This window comes from Vespa crabro, chromosome 9, assembly GCF_910589235.1.
Source record: "Vespa crabro chromosome 9, iyVesCrab1.2, whole genome shotgun sequence".
NCBI classification, from domain to species: Eukaryota; Metazoa; Arthropoda; class Insecta; order Hymenoptera; family Vespidae; genus Vespa; species Vespa crabro.
In genome coordinates this window covers 3,478,612-3,505,000 of record NC_060963.1, presented here as the reverse complement: position 1 = coordinate 3,505,000, position 26,389 = coordinate 3,478,612, and the positions used below count along the sequence as shown (strand labels likewise).

Sequence of the window (26,389 nt, the reverse complement as noted above, 5' to 3'; positions counted from 1 at the left end):
TAATAATAATAATAATAATAATAATTAAAAAAAAAACGATCATCCTTTTTTACGTAATAATCGTCATTTATTTCTTTTGTCAAAGCCATTTTAATATTCTGGGATTGCGACAAACGAAATGAAAAAATTTACGGTTTCCTTTGTCTTTCTCACTCTTTTCTTTTTTTTTTCTTTTTTACCTATCTAGTATTCGTCGCAATTAATTCGATACAAGTCATTAATAATCTTATGTCAAAAAGAGATCGATTAATGGTGAAAAATCTGATATAATTATTTTCTATCTTAATATTTTTTTCACCCGGTAATTTTCAAAATACAAATATAACGTAAATAATAATTACATCTACACGCTCCGACGAAATCTCAAAGTAATATATATATATAAATATATATATATATATATATATATATATATATATATATATATATATATATATATACACATTCAAAAAAGTCTAAATATGTCGGAACTTAGACGAGAATTTAAATAAAATAACTTTTCGATCGATTATTAGACGACTGTCATGTCCGTCATATTATGTCGTACATTCTTCTCCTTTCTCTCTCTCCCCCCCTCTCTTTGTCTATCTCTCTTTCTCGCTCTCATTCTCTTAATTACAAAATACATATTGCTCAAACGAAATCACATTTACGAACAACAATTCTTCTGTACGTAAATTTCTCTCCTTCTTTTTCATTTTCTTATCTCTCCCAACGCATGTATGTAGATCTCTTATAAAAATAAAATTCTATTTAATATAATCGAATTAATAACTTAATTATTTATAATATAATGTTAATATAAACATACCTCCCCCCCTTGTCGAATTAAAAAAAGGATTTCTCAATATTATATTAAATAATGACTTCAAATAATATTCTTACTACAATTAATCAATCAATCAATCAATCAATCTCAATATAATTCATACGAAAATTCTTTACGAAAAAGTAAGATATTTGTGATACATACACATACACATACACATACACATACACATACATATACATATACATATCCATATACATATATATAGATGTATATATATATATATATATATACAGTTTTTTGTTAAAAATTAAACTCATTAGATTACTTTTATAATTAATAATAATAACGCATAATATGAAATTTTTCAAAAAAATTTCTTTTTTACCATTCATTAATAGTGTTAAAATCAATAGAATTCCTTTTCTTCGTCTTCTCCGTGTATATTTTCTTTGATCCATATATTTTTTATTAGTTAATTTTCCTTCTTTTTTTCTTCATTTTCTTTTATTTTGTTTTTTTTTCTTTTTTTTGTTGATTTTTTGTACTTTTTACCGATCGAGATCTCCTAGGCTTGTTTTTGTCACAATGTTTTTCCTCACCGAATAAACTCTCTCTTTCTCTCTCTCTCTCTTTCTCTCTTTCCTCTCATCGACGTACTCTCGACTCTTTTTAATTCTGTTAAAAAAATTCTCGTCATCTATTATTCCTTTCATCATACGTACATCGAAGGTAGTAGTTAGACGATAACTCGAAACTACATAATTAGATTGTACATAAAAATTTTCGATCGAAAGCCGTGATAATGTTTTCTCTAAAGAATCACAACTCTCAGTTCCATCCCCATCCCTAAAACCACAATAATCGTCCATTTTTTCGACGGCAAAACCGATACTCGTACGAGTGTGAGTGATCGAATAAATATAAATTCCTCTTTTCTTTCTTTCCTTCTTTTTTTATTCGTTTTTTGTTATTGTTTTTCGTTTCGCGTTATATCTTTTTTTTTCTTTTTTTTTTCTTTTTTTTTTCTTTTTTTTTTTTTTTAATCGATACCCTATTAATTACAGGCGGCCTAAATATAACTTACATCGGGTGACATACTTCGGTGAGTTAATTTGAAGCACGTTATCCGAAATTTTGGGCGTACGTATCGTTCGTTCTAATGATTGATGTAGGATCGCGTTAAACAACAACTACATTCGCAATTACAATCATCTTTTCTTACCGTCTTAGTATTTTTTCCTCCTCCACATTTTTTTTATTTTTATTTTTATTCTTATTTTCATTTTATTTTATTTTATTTTTATTTTTATTTTATTATTTCTTCCCCACCCCCCACCCACCCCGCATTTTTTTTTTCTTCAATAACTCGTAATAATTGACCATTTTGTTCTCTATGATGAGTTTTCGCGAATAATTTGAAAATCGATCGCAATGACGTCCGTTTGTGAATTGCTCGCTCGCGAATGAATTTGAAATGCGAACATTTGTCTCTATCTATCTGTCTATCTGTTTGTCTGCCTATTTATCTGTTTCCCCTCCTTCACACCCTCCTTCCTTCCTTCCCCATCTCTCTCTATCTTTCTTTCTCGCGAGTGGACATTGTGAAAATTATGCACGATCAAATTCGCCTAAGAGACATAAGTATCGTGTCTGTGTTCTCGTTCTTGTATATAATAATAATAATAATATATATATAATATATATATATATATATATATTGTTTGTTTGTTTGTTTGTCACGTTGTTTTAATTAACAAACCTACCTATATACTTTTGTGATTACAAATAGTATATGTCCATAATTGTGAAAAAAAAATCTGCATGAAATTATCAGTAATAGCTAATAATTCTATTTATTATTGGCAGAAACACCGTCTATGTAAATCCTACCAACGATTAATGACTGAAAGTGGAAAAATATAAAACTTAATCAAATACACACTTCTGTTTTTGTTTTTTTCATCATCATCATCATCATCATCATCATCATCATCATCATCATCATCATCATCATCATCATCATCATCTTCATCTTCATTATCATCATCATCATCATCGTCATCATCATTATCATCATAATCATCATCATCATCATCATCATCATGATCATCATTATCATCATTATCATCTTCATCTTCTTTTTCGCACACTCTTTCATTCTTATGATCACACATTCGCTTAATATATGTTGCACGCATCTCTCTCTCTCTCTCTCTCTCTCTCTCTCTCTCTCTCTCTCTCTCTCTCTCTCTCGTTCTCGCTCTCTCTCGCTCTCTCTCGCTCGCTCTCACTTATCTCTGAATAATATTTTTAGTTATGTTTCCAAATTTACATAAAGTACAAACTTATGAAAACCGGAAAAATGTAACACAATAGAGTTTAGTATGCAATATTCTTCGAAGTATTTTCTGCAACTATTTTTCTTTTTCTAATTACATGGTCACACTTGGGTGTCCGTCGTTTTAAACACAGTTCTGCTTTTGCAAATATTAATTTTATATATATCAATCGTATTTCTGTAGAAATCCGATCGAACGATCAAACACGGCGATCGTTATAACTTGATGTTTGTTTATTTTCTTTAGGCTTCCCCCGCCCCCCTCGTTGGAATGTCCCAACTGCACCACCTTTTTTACAAACAAGTACACTGCTTTGTTGTTACATACATTGATGATGACTTGTTACAATTATTCGCTTTGCCCCATCCCCTTCCTCCTCCTTCTTTCCTCCATCTAACCCACCCTCTTCCTCTCTCTCCTTTTTTTAATTGGCATTACAATTACGTGACGGTTCTCTGTTTTTGTTTTCTTTCTTTCTTTCTTTCTCTATCTCTCTCTTTCTCTCTCTCTCTTTTTTCTCTTTCTAGATTTAATTCAACGAGATACCGTATATTATTAAAATGTCTCTGTAGATATCGTCCAGCGGCAAATATTCATCCAAGTCCTGCCCGGTTTCAATGGATTTATTATGAGCAGCGAATAGTAACATTATAATGATTCCTCAAATGCAGCCATCAAATCACTTTGCATGTTCATGTCAATCGCGCCAGCCATCTGAAAAGATAAATATACCCATTCTTTGGCGAATACGCCTTCGAATAAATTTTCGCTGATGATGCCAAGAGAACCATCAACGATTAACACACGCCTCGACTATTTTTTTTTTTTTTCTTTTCTATTTTCTTTTATTTGTATAACTCTTTTATAATTTTTAACTAACTTAAACTTTCTCTCTTGTCTTTATGCATTAACATTTAAATATCTCTTTAATAATTCTTAACTATCTTTAACTTCTTCTCTCTTGTATCTATGCAATAAACCGTAAAACCTCAGACATAAAACGGATCAAAATGAAAGATTATATAATAAATGTTTTATAAAAAAAATTATTTATTTATGAGAATTGTAATTATATATGGACAATTATAATTGTACTATATCCAGACCTATCAAATTATTACCCTTATAGATATGAAGTTTTTTAATTTACATTATGATTGCACAATCGATAAAAATTACTTACTAAATTAATTTTTATTTTTATTTTATCTTTATTATTTATTTATTTATTTTATTTTTATCTTATTTATTTTATTTTTATTTTATTTTTATTTATTTATTTTTTTTTTTCTAAAAATAAAAAGTTACATAAAATTTTCCGAGAACCTTATCGTGATCAAAATTGTGTCTGAGGTAATTAACCATACGACCCTGAGCCAATTATAGACGATGTAAAAAAAAAAAAAAAAGAAAAAAACTAATCTCTTTATCTAACGTAAATAAATATTTAAATATATATGTATATATATATATATGTATATATATATATATATATATGTATATATGTATAAAAAGAATAAAAAAATTCATGACACACTTACCGCTTCGCGCCGTCTCCGTTCTTGTTCCCGTAGCCTTTGCCGTTCTCTTTCGGCAGCAGCTTTATCCTGATTAGACGAATGACTTGGACTACTGCTATCCGTGTCAACAATGGCTTTCACTTCTTCCGCTCTCGTCGTGGCAGTCATCGCGTTACCTTGTTGATCACCAACATTTTTTCTTACTTTCTCCAAGGCATCCTCCTCCTCTCGTTCTCTTCTCTTTTCATTTTCTTGTCGCAATCGTTCTCTCTCAGCCTGTTCCTTTTGCTGTCTGCGCATTTCCTGTTGTTCCAATAGTGCCCTTTGCTGTTTTATATAATATTTATATATACATTAACTTATGAAATACAAGGATCATTCATAAATTTATACATTTATGAATTGGTCAATATAAAAGAACAATGGATAATAAATATCAATGTGTAAAATAAAAATAGAAATAATTTCTTTTTCTTTTCTTTTTTTTTTCTGTCTTTCCTCTTTTTCTTCCCTTACCCTATCTTGCTTTTCTTTGGCTTGTTTTTTGAACGCTTGGAAAGAATCTCTGGCAGCACTCTTCATACTACTTCCTGCAGTAGATTGAGGACTCGATGCTTGGGCCAACGAAGACCAAGAAGATGCATTCTTTACATTTTGTTCAACGGTCTATAATGCCATTTAAATAAAATCTTACATTATTTCTCTTCTAATTTTTATCAATTAAAACCAATATTCTGTACCTTGTTCTTAAAAGCTGACGCAAAGTTTGAAGCAGGATTTTTTGAATCGGGTGGCGTCATTTTCTTTTCGGGCATGAGCTGAGAACTCGAATGATTGCCCATAGGTGGTAAACCTAACGCATTCATTTCTGCAAAAAGAGCTCCTGCTAGAGCACCAGTATTATAGTTTTGATTAGTAAGCGGTTAATTTACAGCGTGTTCGTTTATAACGATAATAAGCTTTTAATAAGAGTGCACATATAATTGCATATTAAAGTAGCTATAAATATGCCGTGAAATTATTTTTAAGCATATTCTTAATATATTGCATGTATTAAAATAAATAAGAAGGAAGAAGGAGAAAAAGAAAGTAATATGACTAATATAATTGTAATGGATAAATGAGAAATAACGCGCAATCACACAAAGCACACATGAAAATATAAAGCAACAAATGTAACTTAAGCAAATCTAAGATTTCGTATAATAGATTATACATGTATGTACAGTATTAAAAACGTGCTATAAAATTATTCTTCTTTAGAAGACAAATGTGATATTTAAAGAAAAGAAAAAAAAAAAAAAAAAAAAGAAAAAACAACATACCATCCATTGCCTTTTGTGCAATTTGTGGCTGCGAAATAGGAAGAGGCTGTTTTTCTTCTTTCTTTATAGGTATTTGTGAAATTTGCATTGGCATGGAAACTATAGGAACAGGATCAAAAATCGATCCCATTCCTCCCATATTCATTCCTACATTAACTCCTGGAATGCCATTGTTATTCAACATATTTGGTGGGGAAGTTTCACGTTTTATACTTGGAAAGCCATTAGAATGTTGCGACATCGTAACATTATGCGTATTTTGTATGTTGGTCAATGGTGATGTTGTATTTATCATATTTTCCAATTGATTATGCATTGACATATGTGTCGCCAATCCTTGTTGTAAATTCATGTTCAAATTAGCCATATTTATATTTCCCAGATTTAGATTCGATGCCATATTCGTAGGCATCATATTAACTGGATTTTTAACATCTGGCAGTAAATTTAAATTGGTATTATTACTTGTATGAAGAGTTGGTATCATTGATATATGTGATTCTTTCTTTATAGAAAGACCTTGATCCAATGATGTTTGTGTCGTAGGTACAGAAGCTATATAAGAGAAAGAAAATTATAAATTTTTCTTAAGTTAGAATATAAAATTAAATATATTTTTGATTGAATAAAATCAAATTCATAGAAATAATCTAAATAATTATTCTTAATGTATACCTAGAGTACTATATGGCTGCAAAAGGTCCGCTTGTTGATTTAATGTTGTTCCATCCGTTGGAACAGGCGTATTAGCATTTGGATAAGAATTAACAGACGTTGGAGGCTGTGGCGCCTGAGGCACAACCGGTGATGCCACCACAGAGTTCGTATTTGTTGGAGTAACACTTGGTGGTGGTGTTGGTACGGATACTGACGGAGTCGGAGGATTAGAAGTAGTCGGAGGTGGCGGCGTTGGCTTTTTAACTGGTGCAGCTGTTGCCAGTGCTGTTGGTCGTGGAGGTTGCGCGGGCATAGATGCATGACTTGCCACAGGCATCCCTTGACTTGCTGTAACAGCAGCTACGGCTACAGGTTGCTGACTGTTGCCACCTTAATAACAAAATTATACAAAAATTCAATTTATTTCTATCATTTATAAGATACAAAGTTATAAAAAATAGGCATACCTTGATCGGCAGGAATATTGCTAGATTGAGTTACCGATGCTGCCTTTACTATTGGTCCCGTAGAATTTGCTGTTGGCTGACTATTCATTAATAGACCTCCAGTATGATTGAGTGCCTAAAAAGTGTATTATAAAATCATTATCTTGTTAAATGTTGTGTTCACCTATTATTTCACTATATCGAGTAAACATAACTTATATCATATATGACATACATATAATTTATATATTACAGATAATTAAAATAATTATAATGTAATAACAATATTTTATCTTTCTTGTAAATCATAAAAATATTGAAAACTACAAACTATATTAGTCTAATGATATGAATAATTTATTAATATTACAATAATACCAATCTTGTCATTTTTGGAGTTTTGTAAAGTTGGAACGTTATCTTACCGGAGCAACAGTTGTCGATGTTGTTGGAGGTGGTGCACTTTGAGCATTCTTCTTCATCTTCTTTCTAGGTGGACGACTGGAGGAGTTTCCTGTAATATAATGTAATGTGCATCTAATAACTTTGTGAGAGTGTGCTATCAACCATTTCGTTTCGGATTACTTAGATTTTTCGATGAAGTACTAGTGAGATGCAGTGTGCAGAGGATACCAGCCATAAATATAACCAGCCATACTAGCCATAAAGTGTTACGCACGCCAAATAAGAAATGCAGAAAATAAATATTAAATACACATTATAAATATATATATAATATATATATATATAATATATAATATATATATATATATATATATATGTATATATATATATACACATAGAAACTAAATCAAACAACTTCAAGCATATATTTTCTAATAGATTTTATTTATATATATGCTTATATTATAATTGTATCACTGTGTACAACAATGTTAATTTAAATATCTCAATTATATGCTTCTTTTTTTTGTGGACTTTCATCTTAATAATTTTATATTAAAAAATTTTTAATACGCAGAACAATTGGTTTTTTTTTCTTTTTTTTTTTTCTTTTTTCTTTTCTTTCCCTTCTCCTCTCTTCTCTCTCATTCTACATAAAATCAATTGTATTCAATTTATTTATGAATAATTGCGTGTGCATACATATATATATATATGTATACACATCGTAAATACATACATACATACATACATACATATCACGCGCGCGAACACCAGAGACACGCACACGTGTCGCGTAATCGGTAAACATACATATATATATCGAAACATATATGTATGAAAGAATACGCACTTCCCTTTTTATTTTCTCATTAGGATACTAACAATAATGATTATTATTATAATAATAATCAAGACGACGGGCGATGAATGATGATTATAAAATGATGATGATGACTACGAAGAAAAACCATCGAACTGACATTTCTTTTTTAATACATTATAACTTTATAACAAAATTAGGGTGTGATGAATAAAAGTCGCATAATAAACGGTACAATATGAATTCAACTTAAACATGGATGATTCAAGAAGAGTGACACACTCGTACAAGCAAATATGTAAAATAAGCTCAAGTCACGGTTAGCACAGCATTGAGATCGGTGGTAAAAGACTCCCGCTCGTTGTTTATGGTAGATATTATCATTGATATGAGCTACATGTAGCTCATATATATAAAACCTACGGTTTTATATTACTTTCTTCCTTAAATGTCATATATATATATAATATATAATATATAAGGAGAATGTTTCTGTAATTAAATATTACAAAAATGTAGGAAGTTTAAGTTAATCATGGAATGGCTGATAATAAAGAAGAAAATTCATTGAACACGTGCTCGAATATAATAGGTATATTGGTATCGCTATGATCAACTAAGTCTAAAAACAATGAGAAGGAGTTCCAGCTTATCTTAATTTATATAATATAGTTAACTGGACCACCATACACAAGCCAACCCTAACTCGGAACCGCTCGGAAGTAAGATTTACTTCATTCGCTTAGTGTGTTTCTTTTTTTTTTTTTATTTATTTATTTTTTTTTTTATATATATATTTTTTTAAATTATGTACTTAGAAAAATGTTCAATGTGTCGTCACTTCCATGAGTGTAACTTCTTTTCTCTGTTCCATCTGTCTATCTTTTTCTTTCTGTTTCTTTGTCTTATTAATATTAATATTTAATATTATTTATTTATTTATTTATTTATTATTATTATTATTATTATTATTATTATTATTATTATTATTATTATTATTATTATCGTTAACGTTATTATTATTATTACTATTTATAATTATTATTACCATTATTTATTATTAATTACTTATTATTGTTATTAGTAGTAGTAGTAGTAATAATAGTAATAGTAGTAGTAATATTATTCTTATAATTATTTTATGATATATTAATTCTCACTATGTACAAAATGTGTACGCATGTGTGTACTACTCCTATTGTTCGCGATACGCACAAAACAGATAAACGTGTGTGCACTTCCGTGGAAAAGAATACGTATGTGTTTTCTTTCGTATAAAGTAGTGCTTTTCTCTATATATAATAAAACAATAATATTAACGTTAAATCTGCTTTTGCGTATTACGATATGAAAGGAAGAGGAGTGACATCCTAATTTGCATTAAGGATGCAAAGAAATTCAGACATGTGCCTGCATATAGAATAAAATGCTACAAAAATTTGGAAGGCAATATATGAACATTATTATAAAACGTTCTATATATCTCAGTTACAAGCTAATGCTGATTGTATCATAAGATGCATACGACCTAATTCAGCGCACGCTGTTATTTTACTTTATTTTATTTTATTTTATTTTATTTTATTTTTTCTTTCCTTCGTATATTTCTAACTAATTTGAATTGAAAATTTATCTATGAAACTTTCAATATTTTGAAAACCATTAAATAATAAGATACGCCATCGGTCTCACAAATATATGTATGTTTTAATGTAGTCGTTAATAATTATCTTAAAATTCGACGAACACTTTTTTTCTGACCAATCATTATGGTTTCTTTGAATAATGTTATTAATGTTTCTAAACACCGTATCTTTTCAATATGTTTTCGTTTAGAACAATAAGTACGCTATGCTGCGTGTATGATTAATGATACCATTTAATTGTACTCGAGTGCAATTTTGATCACCCTTTTACTTTAATAATTATCAAATCATGTTTTCCGCAGCACTTTCAATATTTATAAAGTGCTCTTTCAAGTACTTTAGGATGTCATGTTGGTTACGTCCATAATATCTTCTTATACATAAACTTTACTATGTATAAAAACTAAATTTACATGATATTTCAACAAAAACTTTATCATGGATCTCAGACATTTACAGATAGAAATACAAAAATGAAACAAAATATCATTAAAATTAATCTTCTTAAACTTTGTATAAAAGACTTTCTAAAAATGTTTTATATATAGTAGGACGGGTTTAAAACAATATAATTACCTCATAAGCTGTTATGAACTGTATACCCCAAACTGATGGTACATACTAGGCATTGCTACATAATCTTCAAGTTCTAATGTGATAAGAAGTAAAACTTGATTCTAATATGAATTATTATTATTATTATTATTATTTGATATATCAAGGCATGTAAAACCACACCAACTTCGTTATAATTATCATTGGCATAATATTGTCTCTAGGGTACGAAGACAATCCTTTAAACTTTTGTTTGAATAAACTCGAACAATGAAAAAAAAAACTGATAATGGTTATAGATGAAGAACTAGTGATAAATAGAGTGATGACACGATTAGCAAAGCTTAGCGGAGTGCAAACAATGTGTTTGGAGGCTAGGGTGCCTTATTTGTAACATAGACCATTATCCATTATCCTGTCGTCCTTACTGACTCTTTTTCTGTTATATATTTATATTCTTTGATCTTTCTTACACTGCAACCGTAATCTGTCTTTTAACACGCTTACTTTATAAACTCCCCTTGCCTTTCTCTTTTTCTATTATGTCAACACAAACCATGTATGCTCAAAGTCACATAATCTTGCAACAAAAAAAAATCATATTGCATTCATTATATTATCAGACTTGGTCACTTAGCTCCGCGCAAATCATCATTGATTTTGCATAATCAACCTGCTCGATTACGCATTAGTATCTCATCCAAACGACAAAAATAATTGATTTCTTCATTTCAATCACATCTCATATGAGTAATATAATGCTATTACACTTACTTATTATTATTACTCTTGCTTACGAGATAATTACGAATATACCAATCAAGTTGAAAGAAAGTACTAAGAGAAATTGGCTTTGCAGAGTTAAGTCTTATTCAAAACGTAAGCAGTATTTATTTAACATTTGAAGAGGATATACATATGAGATTACCCATGAACCCCCCTTTTTATTATTATTATTATTATTATTATTATTATTATTATACTGAACGCATAGTTTCTGATATTAATTACGAAGGCGACAGATTTGAAGAGTGTGACTGACTAGCATCCGATAAATAGACGCGAAAATACATCTATTAACTCATCTATTAAACAGAATGAGCTGTTTTGCAAATCCAGCCACCAATACACATTGTCTGCAGCATTTGTTACCCGTGTGTATCATTATTACCGTTGCCTGATTTGCTCCTTCTGATTGAATTAAGCATCCACATAGTCTAATCCACAAATGCGAATAAAATATTCAGCACCCTAAACGCTGTTTTTACGGCATCCAAATAATGCAAATATATATACCCACTCACAGTTTGATAAAGACGCTTCTTATTAATGTCACTGTACTAACTTCTGAGAAATGATATGGCATGAATGGATCAATATGAAAAAACAAACTCAATGATATATTCAAAAACACAGTAATACAAGTAATGCTCTGCTTATGAATTAATGTAAATAAAGATTAAGTTTGCAAGAGTTAACATACTGCATGAAGTTGCTTAGATTATGATGGGCAATGTAATTTTCAGGATAAGCTATGATATAATTTTCCAAGGTACTAATATTTAGCACTACAGTCATTCCTTATGTAATGCATATGTATGTATAAAAGTGTAACTTCATTCATCTACGATTCTTTTTTCTCAGTTCTTTCTTATATTACAAAATAAGACTGCAGTGAAAAACTCAGTAACCTTGAATAAGGAATTATATTTGACTTTCGAGCAACAGAACGTATTGTCAACACTGATAGGGCAAGAGAAAATATAATTAATATATGTATATATATATATATATATCTTTTTTTTATCAATAATATAATTCGTGAAACAAGCTGGCATGGCATATGGTATCCTCTAAACACAGTCTGCACTCCACTAGCTCACCTTTTTCTCAGCATTGCATTTTCTCTCATAAATTAAATAAAATTTCTTCGGCTATGTCAAGTTTCAATCATTCATGTCCAGTGACATTTTTATTCAATACTTTTCATATAAAATTTACATATATTCATATATGTATATATATTATATAATAATATATTATTAACAATATATAATTAAATATATAAAATTATATATATATATTATTAATAATTTATATATAATATATACACACATATATATATAAATGTAATTTCTGCGTGTTCTTTTATTATGAAAAATCAAATGAAACTTGACACTTCATTTGTACTTGCATTAATATAACGCACCACTTATACTACACGAAGAATAACGCCGTCCTAATAAATACAATAGTTAATAAGCAAGATTTAGCAGCTTGAGAAGATATTTGCGATGCGTTTGTGCAATTATAAAATAATCAATCCAATTTTAATATATGCATTTATCTGTGATTAATCATTCTTTTGAAAAAAATTTGATTATTAATGATAGATCTGTACTTTAGATTTATTTTTTTGAATTATCAAGAAAAATGTAATTTAATATATATAGTCTGTTATAAATAGTTAATTATTATCAGCATCATATCATGTGACATTTTTCCTCTAATATCAATGATCAGGAGAGAAACAAATTGGATTTATTGTTGCTCCTACTGAAAAAAAAAGGGGGAAAACAAGAAAAAAGAAAAATTAATTACCGATTTTCTTCTTAAACTAATTAAATTTAAATTTGTTCATATTAAAAACATTACATATTTTATATTACATGATTTAAAGTAACATATTCGTATTGCGTACATTAACACAAATCTGAACAATTACGATTAAGTACTACTCCAAGTGGTAACATTGCAGTATCACTATACGTAATTCTTAGATATACATGTTTTACAATACACTTTAAATTATGCAAATAAAGATAAATTATATAGGTAAATAATTATAAATCACAAATGCATATTAGTATAGATGAAATGTGTTACCAAATAAAATTTAATTTTGGATCATATAATAAATATATATTTATAATCATATACAAATATATCAAAATAAAAAATGTCACATGATATAACGAAGAAGTTTTTTTTTTTTTATTTTTTTATTTTTTTTAAATAATAATATAGAACTTGCAATTACGACTTCTACTTCTGAATATTATTAAATAATAACTGTTACATTAATACCTAAAGAAAAAAAAGAAGAAAATAAAATAAAATAAAATAAAAGAAAAGAAAAGAAAAGAAAAGAAGAAGAAATTTAATGAATATAAAATCAAAAAAGAAAAAAAATTACATAATCGGTTATTGTTTACATTATTATTACAAACATAAAAACATGATTCGTTTTATGAATAAACGTATCACAATATTTTAATGAAAGAAAGATTTTCACATGTGCATATATTGTCTTTATAAAAATTTAAGGTAACATCTGTAATATATTAATAGAATCGATCTATAAACATCTTGAAGAGAAATTGATAGAAACTAATTCCAAAATAATGCAGATTAAAAGATCTGCTTTTGTTTGAACATTATATTTAAACTCGCAAATAACCTCATAATTTTAAATCTCACATAAGAATTAGTTCGTATTTTGCATTGAAACTACTTCACAATAAGTAGTCCTTTGTTCCCAAGTAAGGGTCTAATAGTAGCAACAGTTACATTAAGTTCATATCTAACCTGCTTCACTGTCGCTCGAATCACTGGTGCTCGACGAAAGTGAACTACTGCTCGAATCACTGTCACTGCTACTACTACTTGAAGCGGATAATCGTGAAGGCCCACTGGCTCCTCCAGTACCAACTACGTCGACTGACTTACTACTGTCTTCTGTAAAAATAAAATCATATTCTTATAGTTACTCTTATAATACTCAACCCCCCTCACCCAAAAGAAAAAGAAAAAAAAAAAAAAAAAAGAAAAAAAAAGAAAAAAAAGAAACAAAAAAGAAAAGAAAAGAAACAAAAATAAAGCCAAAGAAAAGAAAGAGGAAAAACAAAAAGAAAAAGAAAGAAAGAAAAAGAAAGAAACAGGAAAATAACATATTTATACAGATATAAGCTAAAATACAAAAAGAAAAATTAACCTTTCTTAGCAGTTTTCTTCACATTCCCCAATTGACCTGTTACATCCTGCAACCTCTTTTCTAATTCTTGTTTTTTCTCTGCTATTTGCTCATCTTTAGATTTTCCACTAACTTTTTTATCTGTGAACAATCATTCATAATATACGACATTGTTAATTGAACTAATAAAAACTTACTAATGATACTCTAGGATCATTCACAGTATTGTTTTTATCAGAGTGCACAAATTAAATATGATATGTTAACAATTTCAAACATTACACTTTCGAAATAATAATTATAATTACGGATAACGTAGTATATGCTACCTTTAAATATCATAAAGTACATGCATAAAAAAAAATTAAAAAAAATAAAAAAAAAAATATAAAAAAAATAAAAAAAAAAAAATAATAAAAAAAAAAATAAAAAAAAAAAATATAGAGAACTAAGTATTATTCCATACATGTCATTACAAGATCCTTTATCATATATCATAATACGTAGTAAATAGAAAATAAAACTTGCAATTTATATTTTCATAACAATTCTTTATAAGTAAACACGATTTTCGTTATCTATTATTTTTCTAACAGTTGGTATAATCTAAGAATAATCTATACCAATACATAGTGTAGATAGATTGGAAAAAGTATAGAATAAATTCTGCAAACAATATTGTAATAGAATTTAAATAAAGCTTACGTGGTTTTTTCCTGAGGCATGATGCAACATAGCTTTCCAACTCTCTTAATGTGGAAGGCTTTAGAGTTTCAAAATCGATTTCAATCTCATCTGGATTTGAATCCCTCAACGAAGGCTCCCGAGACTGTATTATGTGTACAACTCTACCTAGTTTATCTCCTAAAATATATAAATGCAAACCACCATTAATTAATTAATTAATTAATTAAAAGGCATATGTTATAATTAAAGAAAATATTATGAGAAAGTAAGTTAATCGAATTAAAACGTACCAGGCAGTTTGTTGATATCCAAGCTAAGTTGTCTCTTTTCGTCATAAGACATCGGTTTTGCATTATCTTCATCCTCAGAATCAAATGTTATTGGTGGTGGTTGATTGATCGATTTCTTTTTATTCCCACTTGATCTACTATTCGCTTTCGGCCTTTTGTTCGCAGTATTTGCTGCAGTAGCTTTTCCAGGACCTCTTCCTTTACCTTTTGATTTAGCATTCGTCGCTGTTGGCAAATGATGACCTAAACTTCCTGTTGTATGTGTTTTATTTGGTCCTACTGCTATTGCTGGATGATGGAGATCACCACCCATACCACCAGGTATTTTTAGATCACTTGCGCCCATTGCAACACTAGCTATACTAGTACCAACACTATCAGACACACTGGGAATTCCACCACTTGGTTTCATAAGTTCTTTCATGGCACCAGTATGACTACCAACGAGGCTACTACTTTTATTGCTCATTGGCTTTGATTTTGGTTTGTCCGGCTTCTTCTTCTTGCTCTTCTTTTTACCACTTTCTTCTACTAATTTTCTCATTTGTTCTTGCATTGCTTTAAGCTGTGAGATAGGGAAATGGTATAATAAATATAATTAATACTCTTTCTAATTGTGTGTATTTATTATATTAGATAAAAGAAAATCTAATACCTCTTGTTGAAGAGCAACTAATTTTTGTGTACGTTCTTCTTCAGAATCGTCGCTGTCGGAAGAACTTTCGGTACCAGAACTACTTGCACTACTACTGCTACCTTTCATTCCTGACATACCTCCCATAGGTTCATCAGGAATTTTTGCGTACCTAATAAATTAAATATATTGAGTTAAATCCCATAATTTAGTTAAAATACTAAATATTTTATTTTAATTGCTTATACTTACCTCATTTCAAATACATCCTGAAGTTTTCTAGCCATTGCAACGACATCATGATCAGGAGGATTATATTTATAACAATTAGTAAATATAAGCCTCACATCACTAGCAAATTCCTGGGCCGTTTTATATTCGCGACTGTCCATTTTATTCTGTAAAAATGTTATACAAATAGAATTGAGTCTAAAAAATAAAAAAATGAAAAAAAAAAAAAATAAATAAATAAAAGAAAATAAAAACAAAACAAAAATATACTAAATTAAAACTTTTCTATGGTACAATATAAATGTAGATATTATTTAACATACATCAAAGTTATATAAAAAAAATATAAAACTTTTATACTAGCATAGTCTTACCTTTACAGTACCAAGATCCATCGGTTTCTTAATAATGTCATGATAGTCATGCAGACCTAATAGTTCTGCATCAACTGGCTTATAGAAAGGCCATGCGTAACCCTGTTAATTATTCACAAAAATTAAAAGTTTAATATTCACAGAAATGATAACATACTATCAAAATAAATTCACATTCAAAAGAATAATAAACAATACTAATACATATATTCATATATTATTTGAAATCATTTTTCTGGCAAGACTTATAATACATTCATCTAAATTAATGGAAATTATTACCACTATTGCTACTAATATAATTATTAATATATTAATTATTTAATTACCGAATGCTTCTTAGAAAATAATTCTTTTAAGATCTCATTGCAAGACTTAAGTGCTTCTGAAAGCTTTTCCTTGGATTTACCACCTGTATGTTGAGGCTGAAAAAATGTCAAAAAATCGAATTAGTATGTAATATACAAAAATCTTATTGAAGATACATAATTCTTAATTGCAATTTATAAACAAAGAATAGTAATAAGAACAGAATGAGAATAGCAACATTAGAGGAATATATGTCAAAAACAAAAAAGAAATATAACAATAATTGTTTATATTTTAATTAAACATGGCCAAACTAGAAATTACTTTAGCTCTACTGTGAATGAATAATTCTTAATATTCAATGAGTAAATAATTTTTTTTTTTTTTTTTTTTTCTTTTTTTTTTTTTTTTTTCAAATAAAAATGATAAAAGACGACACAAATGAAAGGAAGGAATGTGAAGGAGTAACAGTATTTATACCTGTTGGGCCATTGCCCCAATCAGGGGCATGTTGGCCTGGTGGAATGGCACTAAGCCGTCTTCCCCTTGCCTCGTTGGCTGAAACAGCCCCGACATGAACCCTTTTGTTAATGTCTTAATGGAATGACATGATTTTACATGCAGGGAACGACTATGTATGACTATGGTCATAGGCATTAAGATGATGCGAAATACAATAATAAACATTTAATAAAGGTTTTAACATAATTTTAAAAAGATTTCTATACAAACTACATTTTTTTTCTCTCATTTAAAACTCATAAATCTCATGCAAAAATGTTTCTTGCAATATGCTTATTTGGAATCAATTTACAATATAGAAACGTTTAAACATGTACTTTTTTCATGAATAATATACACATAGCAACATCTCCGATTAAAATAAAAGCTAACATGATAAAAGAACATAACAAACTTTAGCTCTTTAAAATACTGAACTCGATTATATTATACCCAAATATATTCGGTTTGATAATAATGCCAATTACGAATGAATGAATGAAATATGTTTACCTTTTTAATCTGTCTACCAGATTCTCGTCTTGCAGGAATTTTAGCATTCTTAGAATCCAATGGAGCATATAGTGGTTCAAATGAATTAGCTGTAGGGGTTGTAGTATCAGCCTTTCTCTTCACTCCCTTTTTCAATTTGGCTGGTTGAGATGGAGGCATTACAGTTGGAGCAGTGGGAACCTGAGGTGGAGGTGGTACAGCAGAAGCCGTCTGTGGATCCATCGCTGGCTGCGCATGGTAACCACCCGTTGGAGGTACGACTTGTTGAGGCAGAGAATTGTGAGTGGCCATTGGAGTGACACCCATGCTCGATGGCGGAGCAATGGTAGTTGTATTCGTACTGCCTGGTACAGAAGCAGGTGCTTGTGTACCAAGAGGAGGCATAGGTATGACACCTGTTGTACCCGCTGATGTAGCCGAAGGTGCCAAACTATTTGGTACACTGGATGTAACAGCCGCTGCTACCGAGGAAGGACGACCTCTTCCTGTACTTCCAGTTGTTCCTGCCATTCCACCAACTGGTCCTCCTACTCTGCCAGCTTTTTTCCCTTTTGGCCCTTTTGGAACTGGGGGATCGAGTTCCACTTCTTCTTTTGGCATTTGTGCAACCTTTTATAAGTTAAAAAATTATGATTTTATATTTATCACTATCAATGATAATCTTATAATTACTTTTTACTATTACGATTTATTTATTACCTTTGTAAGAAACAATTTTTCGAGTGCTTGTGCCATAACTACAACATCTTCTCCTGGCTTGTTGTAAACGTAACAGTTGGTAAACATCGTATTGAAATCCTGGATACATTCTTTGCCGCTCCAGTAATACGTATTTTCCAACCGTTTTTTTATTGTGCCCAAATCCATTGGTTGCTTGATAATTTTGTGATAATCCTGGTGAAAATGGAATGATAAATAAATTATAAAAGATATCCTTCTATAATATCACGTAATATAGATAATATAGATATAATATCAAATAAATATTGATTTTAACATACTGGCAGATTGAGTTTCTTTGCATCCACAGGCTGTTGAAAGGGCCACGCAAATTGGTGCTTCCATACTGGTTTCAATACACCTTTTTGCAAAAATTGTAATTGATTTGTAACTCGCCCTGGACGATTAGGAGGTGGAACAACGGGTGGTTGCACTACACCGTTTACAGGTTCCACTGTTGGCTCTTCACGAGGAGGTGGTTCTTTCCCTGGTGGAGCTGGTGTAGCTGATGCCTTACCAGGTGCACTTGTCTATATTTTTTATTTTGAATTGGTTAATTTCAACTTAATTTATATAACATATATTTGTTAGATCTACATTACATTTTTAAACTAATAGGATTAACTACTATAGCAATAAAAAGTTGTATTTTGCAAAGCAATGAAAAAATTTTATTCTTTTTGATTAGATAAATAAAATCCATATAAAGTATAGCATTTAAAATTAAATTGCAATAAACTAAATATTTTCTTTATTACTGACATATGTTTTATGTTAGTATTAACAATAAATAATTATCTTAAATGGAAAACTTTTTTAGATATAGAATTAAGCGAATGATAGTACTACTAACCATGTTTCTATTAAATTTCTATCTAAAATAGAATTTAAAATAGAATTGATATATTACAAGAATTTATTCGTATGAAAAATAATATATTTGGCAGATTTTTTTATAAATAGAATTTAAACAAAATATAAAAAGATTAATAAATGTTAGTAAATACAAAATGGCATGCAAAAGATGATCCATCATGCAGTGAGCGAATTAGGCTGCTAAATATTTACGTTCCATAGCAAGCAATTTGGAATTTAAATCTATGTCCCAATATAATTATTTTTACTTTTTATAGTTTGATAATCTTTAAAAACAATATAGAAATTGGAAGGATATTTTCAGCATGTACATCATGCAAGTTAAATGGAAACAGTTTTTATCAAAAGTTTATATATACGAAATATAAAATTACATATCACAATTAATATTGATTAATACCAATTTCCAAGTTTTCATAATACATAAATTGATTCAAAGTTATGATTTTTATTAGATATTACTGAATATTAAGACAAACAAATATTTAATCTTTGTCAGTTCAGAGATATCAATTTTAATACTATTTTATATATCACAGATATATAAAAACAGGTAATAGATATAGAAAATTTTTTCTGATTATATCATCTATATTTGTCCATTTATTTTTGTTTGTTTGAATATTTAAAAGCTTTAAAGAATTATAACTGCATAGAATTAATATATTGAAGCGAAATTATAAATTACTCTTCTTAGTAAAGTGCAAATTGTTGATTAAAATATCTATGATATATCTTATTTCATAAAATATGTCAATATGGAACCTCACCTTCGGTATATTACACAGCCTTTCTCGCTCCTCCACATCTAACTGTAATTCATATGTACTTTTCAGTCAAATGGTATTTAAATTTAACACATTATGAGTTTTTAAGTTATATATGACAACAATAGCAATATTCATAAGACAAAATTTAGAAAATTTGTTATTTATATAAATAAATGTTAATATCCTTAACATTTTTAAATGTATTATATAATGTCATGAAGAAGCAATACTTTCTGCTATATACAAAGCTTATAATTTAACATATACATGTGCAATTATTTATTATAAAAATTATAACATTATACTTGATAGGATATCTTACATTGGGATAAATGTAATATATCAATTGTATATTCATTGATAATTCTAACATAAACAATTTTAACTACGAAAAATAATAAATAGGAAATGTATAAATAATAAAAAAAAAAAAAAAAAATTTCTACATAGCTTTCAAATCTAATATTAGTAGGTTAATAAAGCAAGCTATACTTCACGCTACATTAAATAACTTTATAATGTGTCACTTACCGAATTATTTTGCGAAATAGTGTCCACCTGCTGCATCTTGACTCCGTTTCTGGAAAAAAAAAGAAAAGAAAAGAAAAATTAATTCTTTTTTTTTTTTTTCTTCTTCTTTTTCTTATATATATATGTAAATTAAAATAAAACTTATATCCCAGTAAATATAAAAGGCAGTGCGTATAGAGACATTTTAGAAATATATATATATATATATTGATATGTTTCTGAATATTGAAAAATGCATTAAAATATCCAAATATCTTTCACATCATAGACATACCAATAATAGTGATAAATAAATAAAATTTATATACCAAATATCAATGAAAAATTTAATCTGTGAATAATAGTTTGTTATGATATTGCTTAAATAAAAAACATAAATGCCTAACCAAAAAAAGATTATAACATCGCAATAAAACATGTGATATCTGCTTATACTATAGGACGCATCGAAACCACGTTAATGAGCTGTACCTACCTTTCAGACATATATGGTACATAAATGCTATGCAGCAGGTAACTGCCTTACGCTGATGCTCGACGCTATGAGGCTTCATCAACAATTGAGATGGCAAGTAAATATTCTGAATTGAGCATGGTAGCTCACTAATCGCTTGCCGAGACAATTGCACTGCAACCAGGGAGATTGATGCCGAGGAGGCATAACACTACTCAAGCCTACCAAATGGTAGTACTTTGAATGTCAGCCCTGTACACTGCTGTGAGTCTCCGTACCTCCAGCCAATACTCGCGATACTAGCAACATCTGGATAACATAACAACAGGATCCGATATTGTATCAACCCCCAAAAATTGATTTATTTTTTCAGAGCAAGTTAAACATTCATATGTGCGTACAGATACTATTATACAATAATATTGTGCATATTAAATATTTATAATACATGCAAAAGATAATAATAATCTTTCTTTTTTATTCTCTGCATTAATATCCAGATAATATTAATTTTTATTTTGATTCCAAATGATTAAGAAACGTTCAAATTGCTCCTATAAATTTTTTCTCCCCCACCCCCCCCCCACTCATTTCCCTTGCACATATGAAAAGTACCAATTAGAATTTATAAGCGATACTAATATTGCCTTAAATATTTATTAAACAAATAATTAAATAAATAGATAATTTCTTAGCATCCCTTAAAAGACAATAATCAAGATCAAAATGAATTCTTTTTAATGAATATTAAAATAAGATAGTAATCAATGATTAATAATTAATAATAAAGTGCTATCAAAGTCATTTTACTTCTACTATTATTCAAATATATCATGAAATTATTCTTCCCAAATTAATATTCAATTTAAAAAAAATAAATTTCAATTGACTTCACTTAATCTCTCTTTACATATTTTTTATAATACTCTGAAGATATTCTTACAGTATATAATTTAATCTTGAAAATGCTTGACTCGATACAATGAAGCAAAGCAAAACATCATCTATTCTTGATATCAAACATTATCTGAAAATATTAAAACTAGCATTTTTAAATATATATATTAAAGCGATATCGTTAAACATGGTTTTGGAAAGGTTTTCCTTTAAGATGGAAAGATATCTCTTTCATGATCCTAAACCTTGTCGAATATAAAAGTTAAGATAGAAAATTCGATGAAAATAGTACTAGCAAACGATGCAAGATGATTCTCATTGTCAACAGAGGATCAACCTGATTGTTCTGAGAGAAATGGAACGACAGAAAAAGAAAATACGAAAGATTTATCAAAGTGAAGAGAGAAGAAAAAAAAAGAAAAAAAAAAAAAAAAAGAAAATAGAAAAAAAAAATAGAAAAAGAATCACATTAAGACTTTTCAGCAACGAGGAGGAGAGCAAGCCAATGCAAATGAGAACACATATGAGCAGATAGAAATAAATGGAAGAAGAATTTCATCAAAACGATCCGTAAAGCGAGGACGATAGCGTTCATACGAGAAAAAAAAAAGGGAAAAAAGGGGGAAAAAAGGGGGGGAAAGGGGGGGAAAAACTCGAATACATCGAGATTTATTGGGAAGAAAGACAACTAATCGAAACAGGTGTTCAAAACTTGTGAAAAAGTCGTTAGAAGTAGGAAAGGTAAAGGAGAAAGGTAAGAAGAAATGTTGAGGAGAAGGAGAAGATGGAAAAGTAGAGGTGGAGGTGGAAGAGAAAGACGATGAAGTGAGGAGGAGAAAGAGGAAGAAGAGGAGGAAGAAGAAGAAGATGAAGAAGAGGAAGAGGAAGAGAAGGAGAAGAAGTATGGAGGAGGAGGAGAAGGAGGTGGAGGAGGAAGAAGAGGAGGAGGAAAAAGAAGAGGTGGAGAAGCAAAAGGCAGCGGAAGAACGAAGGAGGCGCGAGCGAAATAAGCACGGAAGGTGGAAAGTAGGAAGCAAGAAGAAAAAAGGCGAGAGAGAGAGAGAGAGAGAGAGAGAGAGAGAGAGAGATGAGAGAAGGGGGAAGAGTGGTGAGGCAGTGTGTAAGGAGAACCCGCGCCCAGCCGATGCACCCAGCCGACGCACAACAAACGCGATCAAGACGCCGTAGGAGAATCGAAAGCAAGGCACGTTCGAACGTCGAAGGAACGCTCAGTATGATATACGATGATTTCGAAGCGCGCGGATATTCCTGGCCGCCTTCACTAACACTCGATTTGGCGTAGGTTTCATTCAACATGGCGGTACGGCCACTCGGGAAAGAAAGCTCCCAAGGGCCCGCCGCCGCTACCGAGCGCGACTTACGCACCGCGCTACGGCGCATCGTGGCATGCGTTACATTCAATCGCGCCTAACAGTTATGACCAATATTCTTGCTCGATCTCACCTACCTGATCGTTCCGAGTCCACTTTTCCTTCGGGTATTCAATCGCGATAAAACACTACACCACTACGGCTCGGACACTGGCACTACGCTTTCTCCCTGCTTACTAGTTTGGTTGCCTCGCTGTTATGGCTGCCACCGCCACCGCCGCCACCACCACCACCACCACCACCACCACCTCCACCACCGCCACCGACACCGCCACCGTCCTCGTCGTAGTAATCGTCGTTATCGTTGCGACTGCCACCGCCACTACTACCTTCGTCGCGGCCGATACGGCGAGTATACCCCACCGTCGTGTCACTCACTCACTCACTCGCTCACTCGCTCGCTCACTCACTCTCACTGGTGTAAAACGAACGAATCCACGGCACGATCTCGTATGCGCGCCTACAACAACGCGGCGTACGCTCTTACTGCTCTTTGCAGTTCTCTCTTTTACTCTATTAACTGCCACTCTTGTTACTTCTGGCACTGCCGCTACCGCCGTTGCTGTCGCTACTGCCACCGCCACCACCACCGCCGCCGCCGCCGCCACCGCCACCACCGCCGACACCGCCGTCGTTGTCGTTGTCGTCGTTGTCGTCGTCGTCGTCGTCGTCGTTGTTGCTGATACTGCTTCCTACGACGACCGCGATGCGTTTACGGTATACTACAGTCCCAAAACTCACAAACTAATGAGGACGATCGTCTCTCGCGCCAATATATTAATAGGTCGTGTAGAGCTTCGTCGACATTTTCCTAAATACTCGCACCGCTGGAAGCCTTTCCGTGCCCATTACGATCTCGGATCTAGAAACTTAACGATCGCAGCACCAACAATGGCTACGCATTCTTACGCGACGTACCGAATGGTCCTGTTCCGTAGTTCCTTCCGTGATACCTGACCCCCCTCCCTCATTTCCCTCTCCATGAACACTACACGAACGCTCACGAACTAACGCGAAGTTAAACGCGCCAATTCTGACTTGTCACAAACACGTTATACGACAAACGATAATATTTCTTTTAACATGAAAAAATATGATATCTACAAATTTTTACTAAGAAGAAATAAGAAGGAAAGTAAAGAAAAAGGTTTATGGGAAGTTTTTCATTGAACGTTCGTCAAAGGTCACATCTCTTTACAGATCCACGTGGTAAAAAAATAATATCCCTTCCGTTTTATTTCATCAAAACAAATTATAACTAAAACAATGTGTCAGCTTGTTATTAAAAAATAATGCGTCAATTTGTTATTGAAAAACATGAACAATAAGGCTTAGAAATTGAGAGGCGGAAGGAGACTCAGGTAGAATGAATAAGAGAGAAAGTGAGAGAAAGAGAGAGAGAGAGAGAAAGAGAAAGAGAGAGAGAAAGTGTGAGAGAGAGATAGAGAGAGAGAAAGAGAGAGTTCGGGAAGAAACCAGCACAAGTTTTCTTTGGTACCTATTTATAATATTAAAATATGACGGGCGGTGGTGTACGACATATAACACGCATATAATAATCATACACATTCGCTCTATAGAATAAAAAGGCGCTTTATTAACCAATCCAAAAATCAACGGTCAATTTCCGTCGTTCCATGTTCACCCATAATGCCTTTTCGTACGTTCCAAAGAGAAAGGAATTCGCGTTTCGATCATTAGAAGAAAATCTTATCTCATTTAACGAAATATTTAATTAAATCAAACGTTTCTATTAATTTGTTCTCTCATTCGAATAATATTACCGCGCCTTATTAATCGGCGCGCGCGAACGTCGGTCCGTTTCCACGATTCTCCGATTAAACGCAATGCATTTTGGTAGTCGAGCACAAAATCTATAACGGCTTTGGCAAAAGCATGAAAGACGAACGGTATCAATGAACCCGTTACAGCGTGACAGCGTGAACGGCACTAAGATTTAATGTATGGATAGCATAGGATGCACGTGGTAAACTTTACGCGCGTTCTCTCGAAGTAGTATTCCATTATGACGTGCTGCGTCGTATCGTCATTCCGATAGTTCCGTTACCTATATATCAAGATGGCGGCTGTACTAATTAACGATGGATCGACCTTTGCTTCCTCGATCACCCTGTCACACGAAACGCAAAACTGTTTATCGATGTTATCGTTTTCAGAAAAATTCGTACTCGAAAACGATATTAACATCACCAGCGTGACGACACGCACCGAAATCTACTACGTATTCGCTACACGTCGATCAGATATCGTAGACGCATGACACGGTACTACGGAAGTCAACTGCACGATCCGATCGTTTCTTTTCTTATTTCTATTAAATACATTTTTCGACAAAATAATCACGATTTAAAATGATAAATAATCTTTTCTTCAATCAATTTACATTGGTAATAATTAATACAGCCATCCAGCTTTTACACGAATGACTTATAACACTAATGCTAAAGATGGCGTCTCCATGAAGGACAGAAAATCACTTTTCAACTAGACACATTCATGTCTTACACCAATAAGATTATCATAAGAATCGCGGATATGTTAAACTATAATCTTGGAAATAATCGTATATCCCGAAAATCATTTACCAAACCGTTCCGTTATAAATGTGTCATTCGCATACTTTACGACGACAACCATTTTCCGTTTGGATGACGTCAGAAGTAATACGAGAGTCAAAGTATCTTTATCGTTAACGTAGTATTATCGACGCATTGCCTCCTTGTCTTTCC

At 31.0% G+C, this 26,389-nt stretch overlaps 1 protein-coding gene across 9 annotated transcripts; it reads right to left on the bottom strand.

Moving 5' to 3' along the window:
* Positions 1 to 3,488: 3,488 nt before the first annotated feature.
* LOC124427153 (bromodomain-containing protein 2-like) lies at positions 3,489 to 26,231 on the bottom strand. Of its 9 annotated transcripts, none has more exons than XM_046969728.1 (25): positions 25,708 to 26,231; positions 23,717 to 24,508; positions 21,373 to 21,660; positions 20,898 to 20,946; positions 20,367 to 20,408; positions 19,002 to 19,250; positions 18,700 to 18,894; positions 18,001 to 18,609; positions 17,467 to 17,544; positions 17,007 to 17,102; positions 16,678 to 16,779; positions 16,325 to 16,470; positions 16,094 to 16,244; positions 15,439 to 16,003; positions 15,167 to 15,325; positions 14,483 to 14,602; positions 14,077 to 14,226; positions 7,485 to 7,573; positions 7,081 to 7,195; positions 6,632 to 7,003; positions 5,957 to 6,511; positions 5,372 to 5,517; positions 5,148 to 5,297; positions 4,653 to 4,958; positions 3,489 to 3,825 (listed from the first exon to the last, which is right to left on the bottom strand). In XM_046969728.1, exons 3-25 carry the CDS (start codon positions 21,381 to 21,383, stop codon positions 3,760 to 3,762), a joined length of 4,521 nt encoding a protein of 1,506 aa, XP_046825684.1. In that variant the 5' UTR covers positions 21,384 to 21,660; positions 23,717 to 24,508; positions 25,708 to 26,231; the 3' UTR covers positions 3,489 to 3,759. The 9 variants fall into 9 exon arrangements, with proteins under 9 accessions (XP_046825684.1, XP_046825685.1, XP_046825687.1 ...); XM_046969729.1 differs by having other exon boundaries at positions 23,717 to 24,501; XM_046969731.1 differs by having other exon boundaries at positions 5,372 to 5,514; positions 23,717 to 26,231.
* Positions 26,232 to 26,389: the final 158 nt, after the last annotated feature.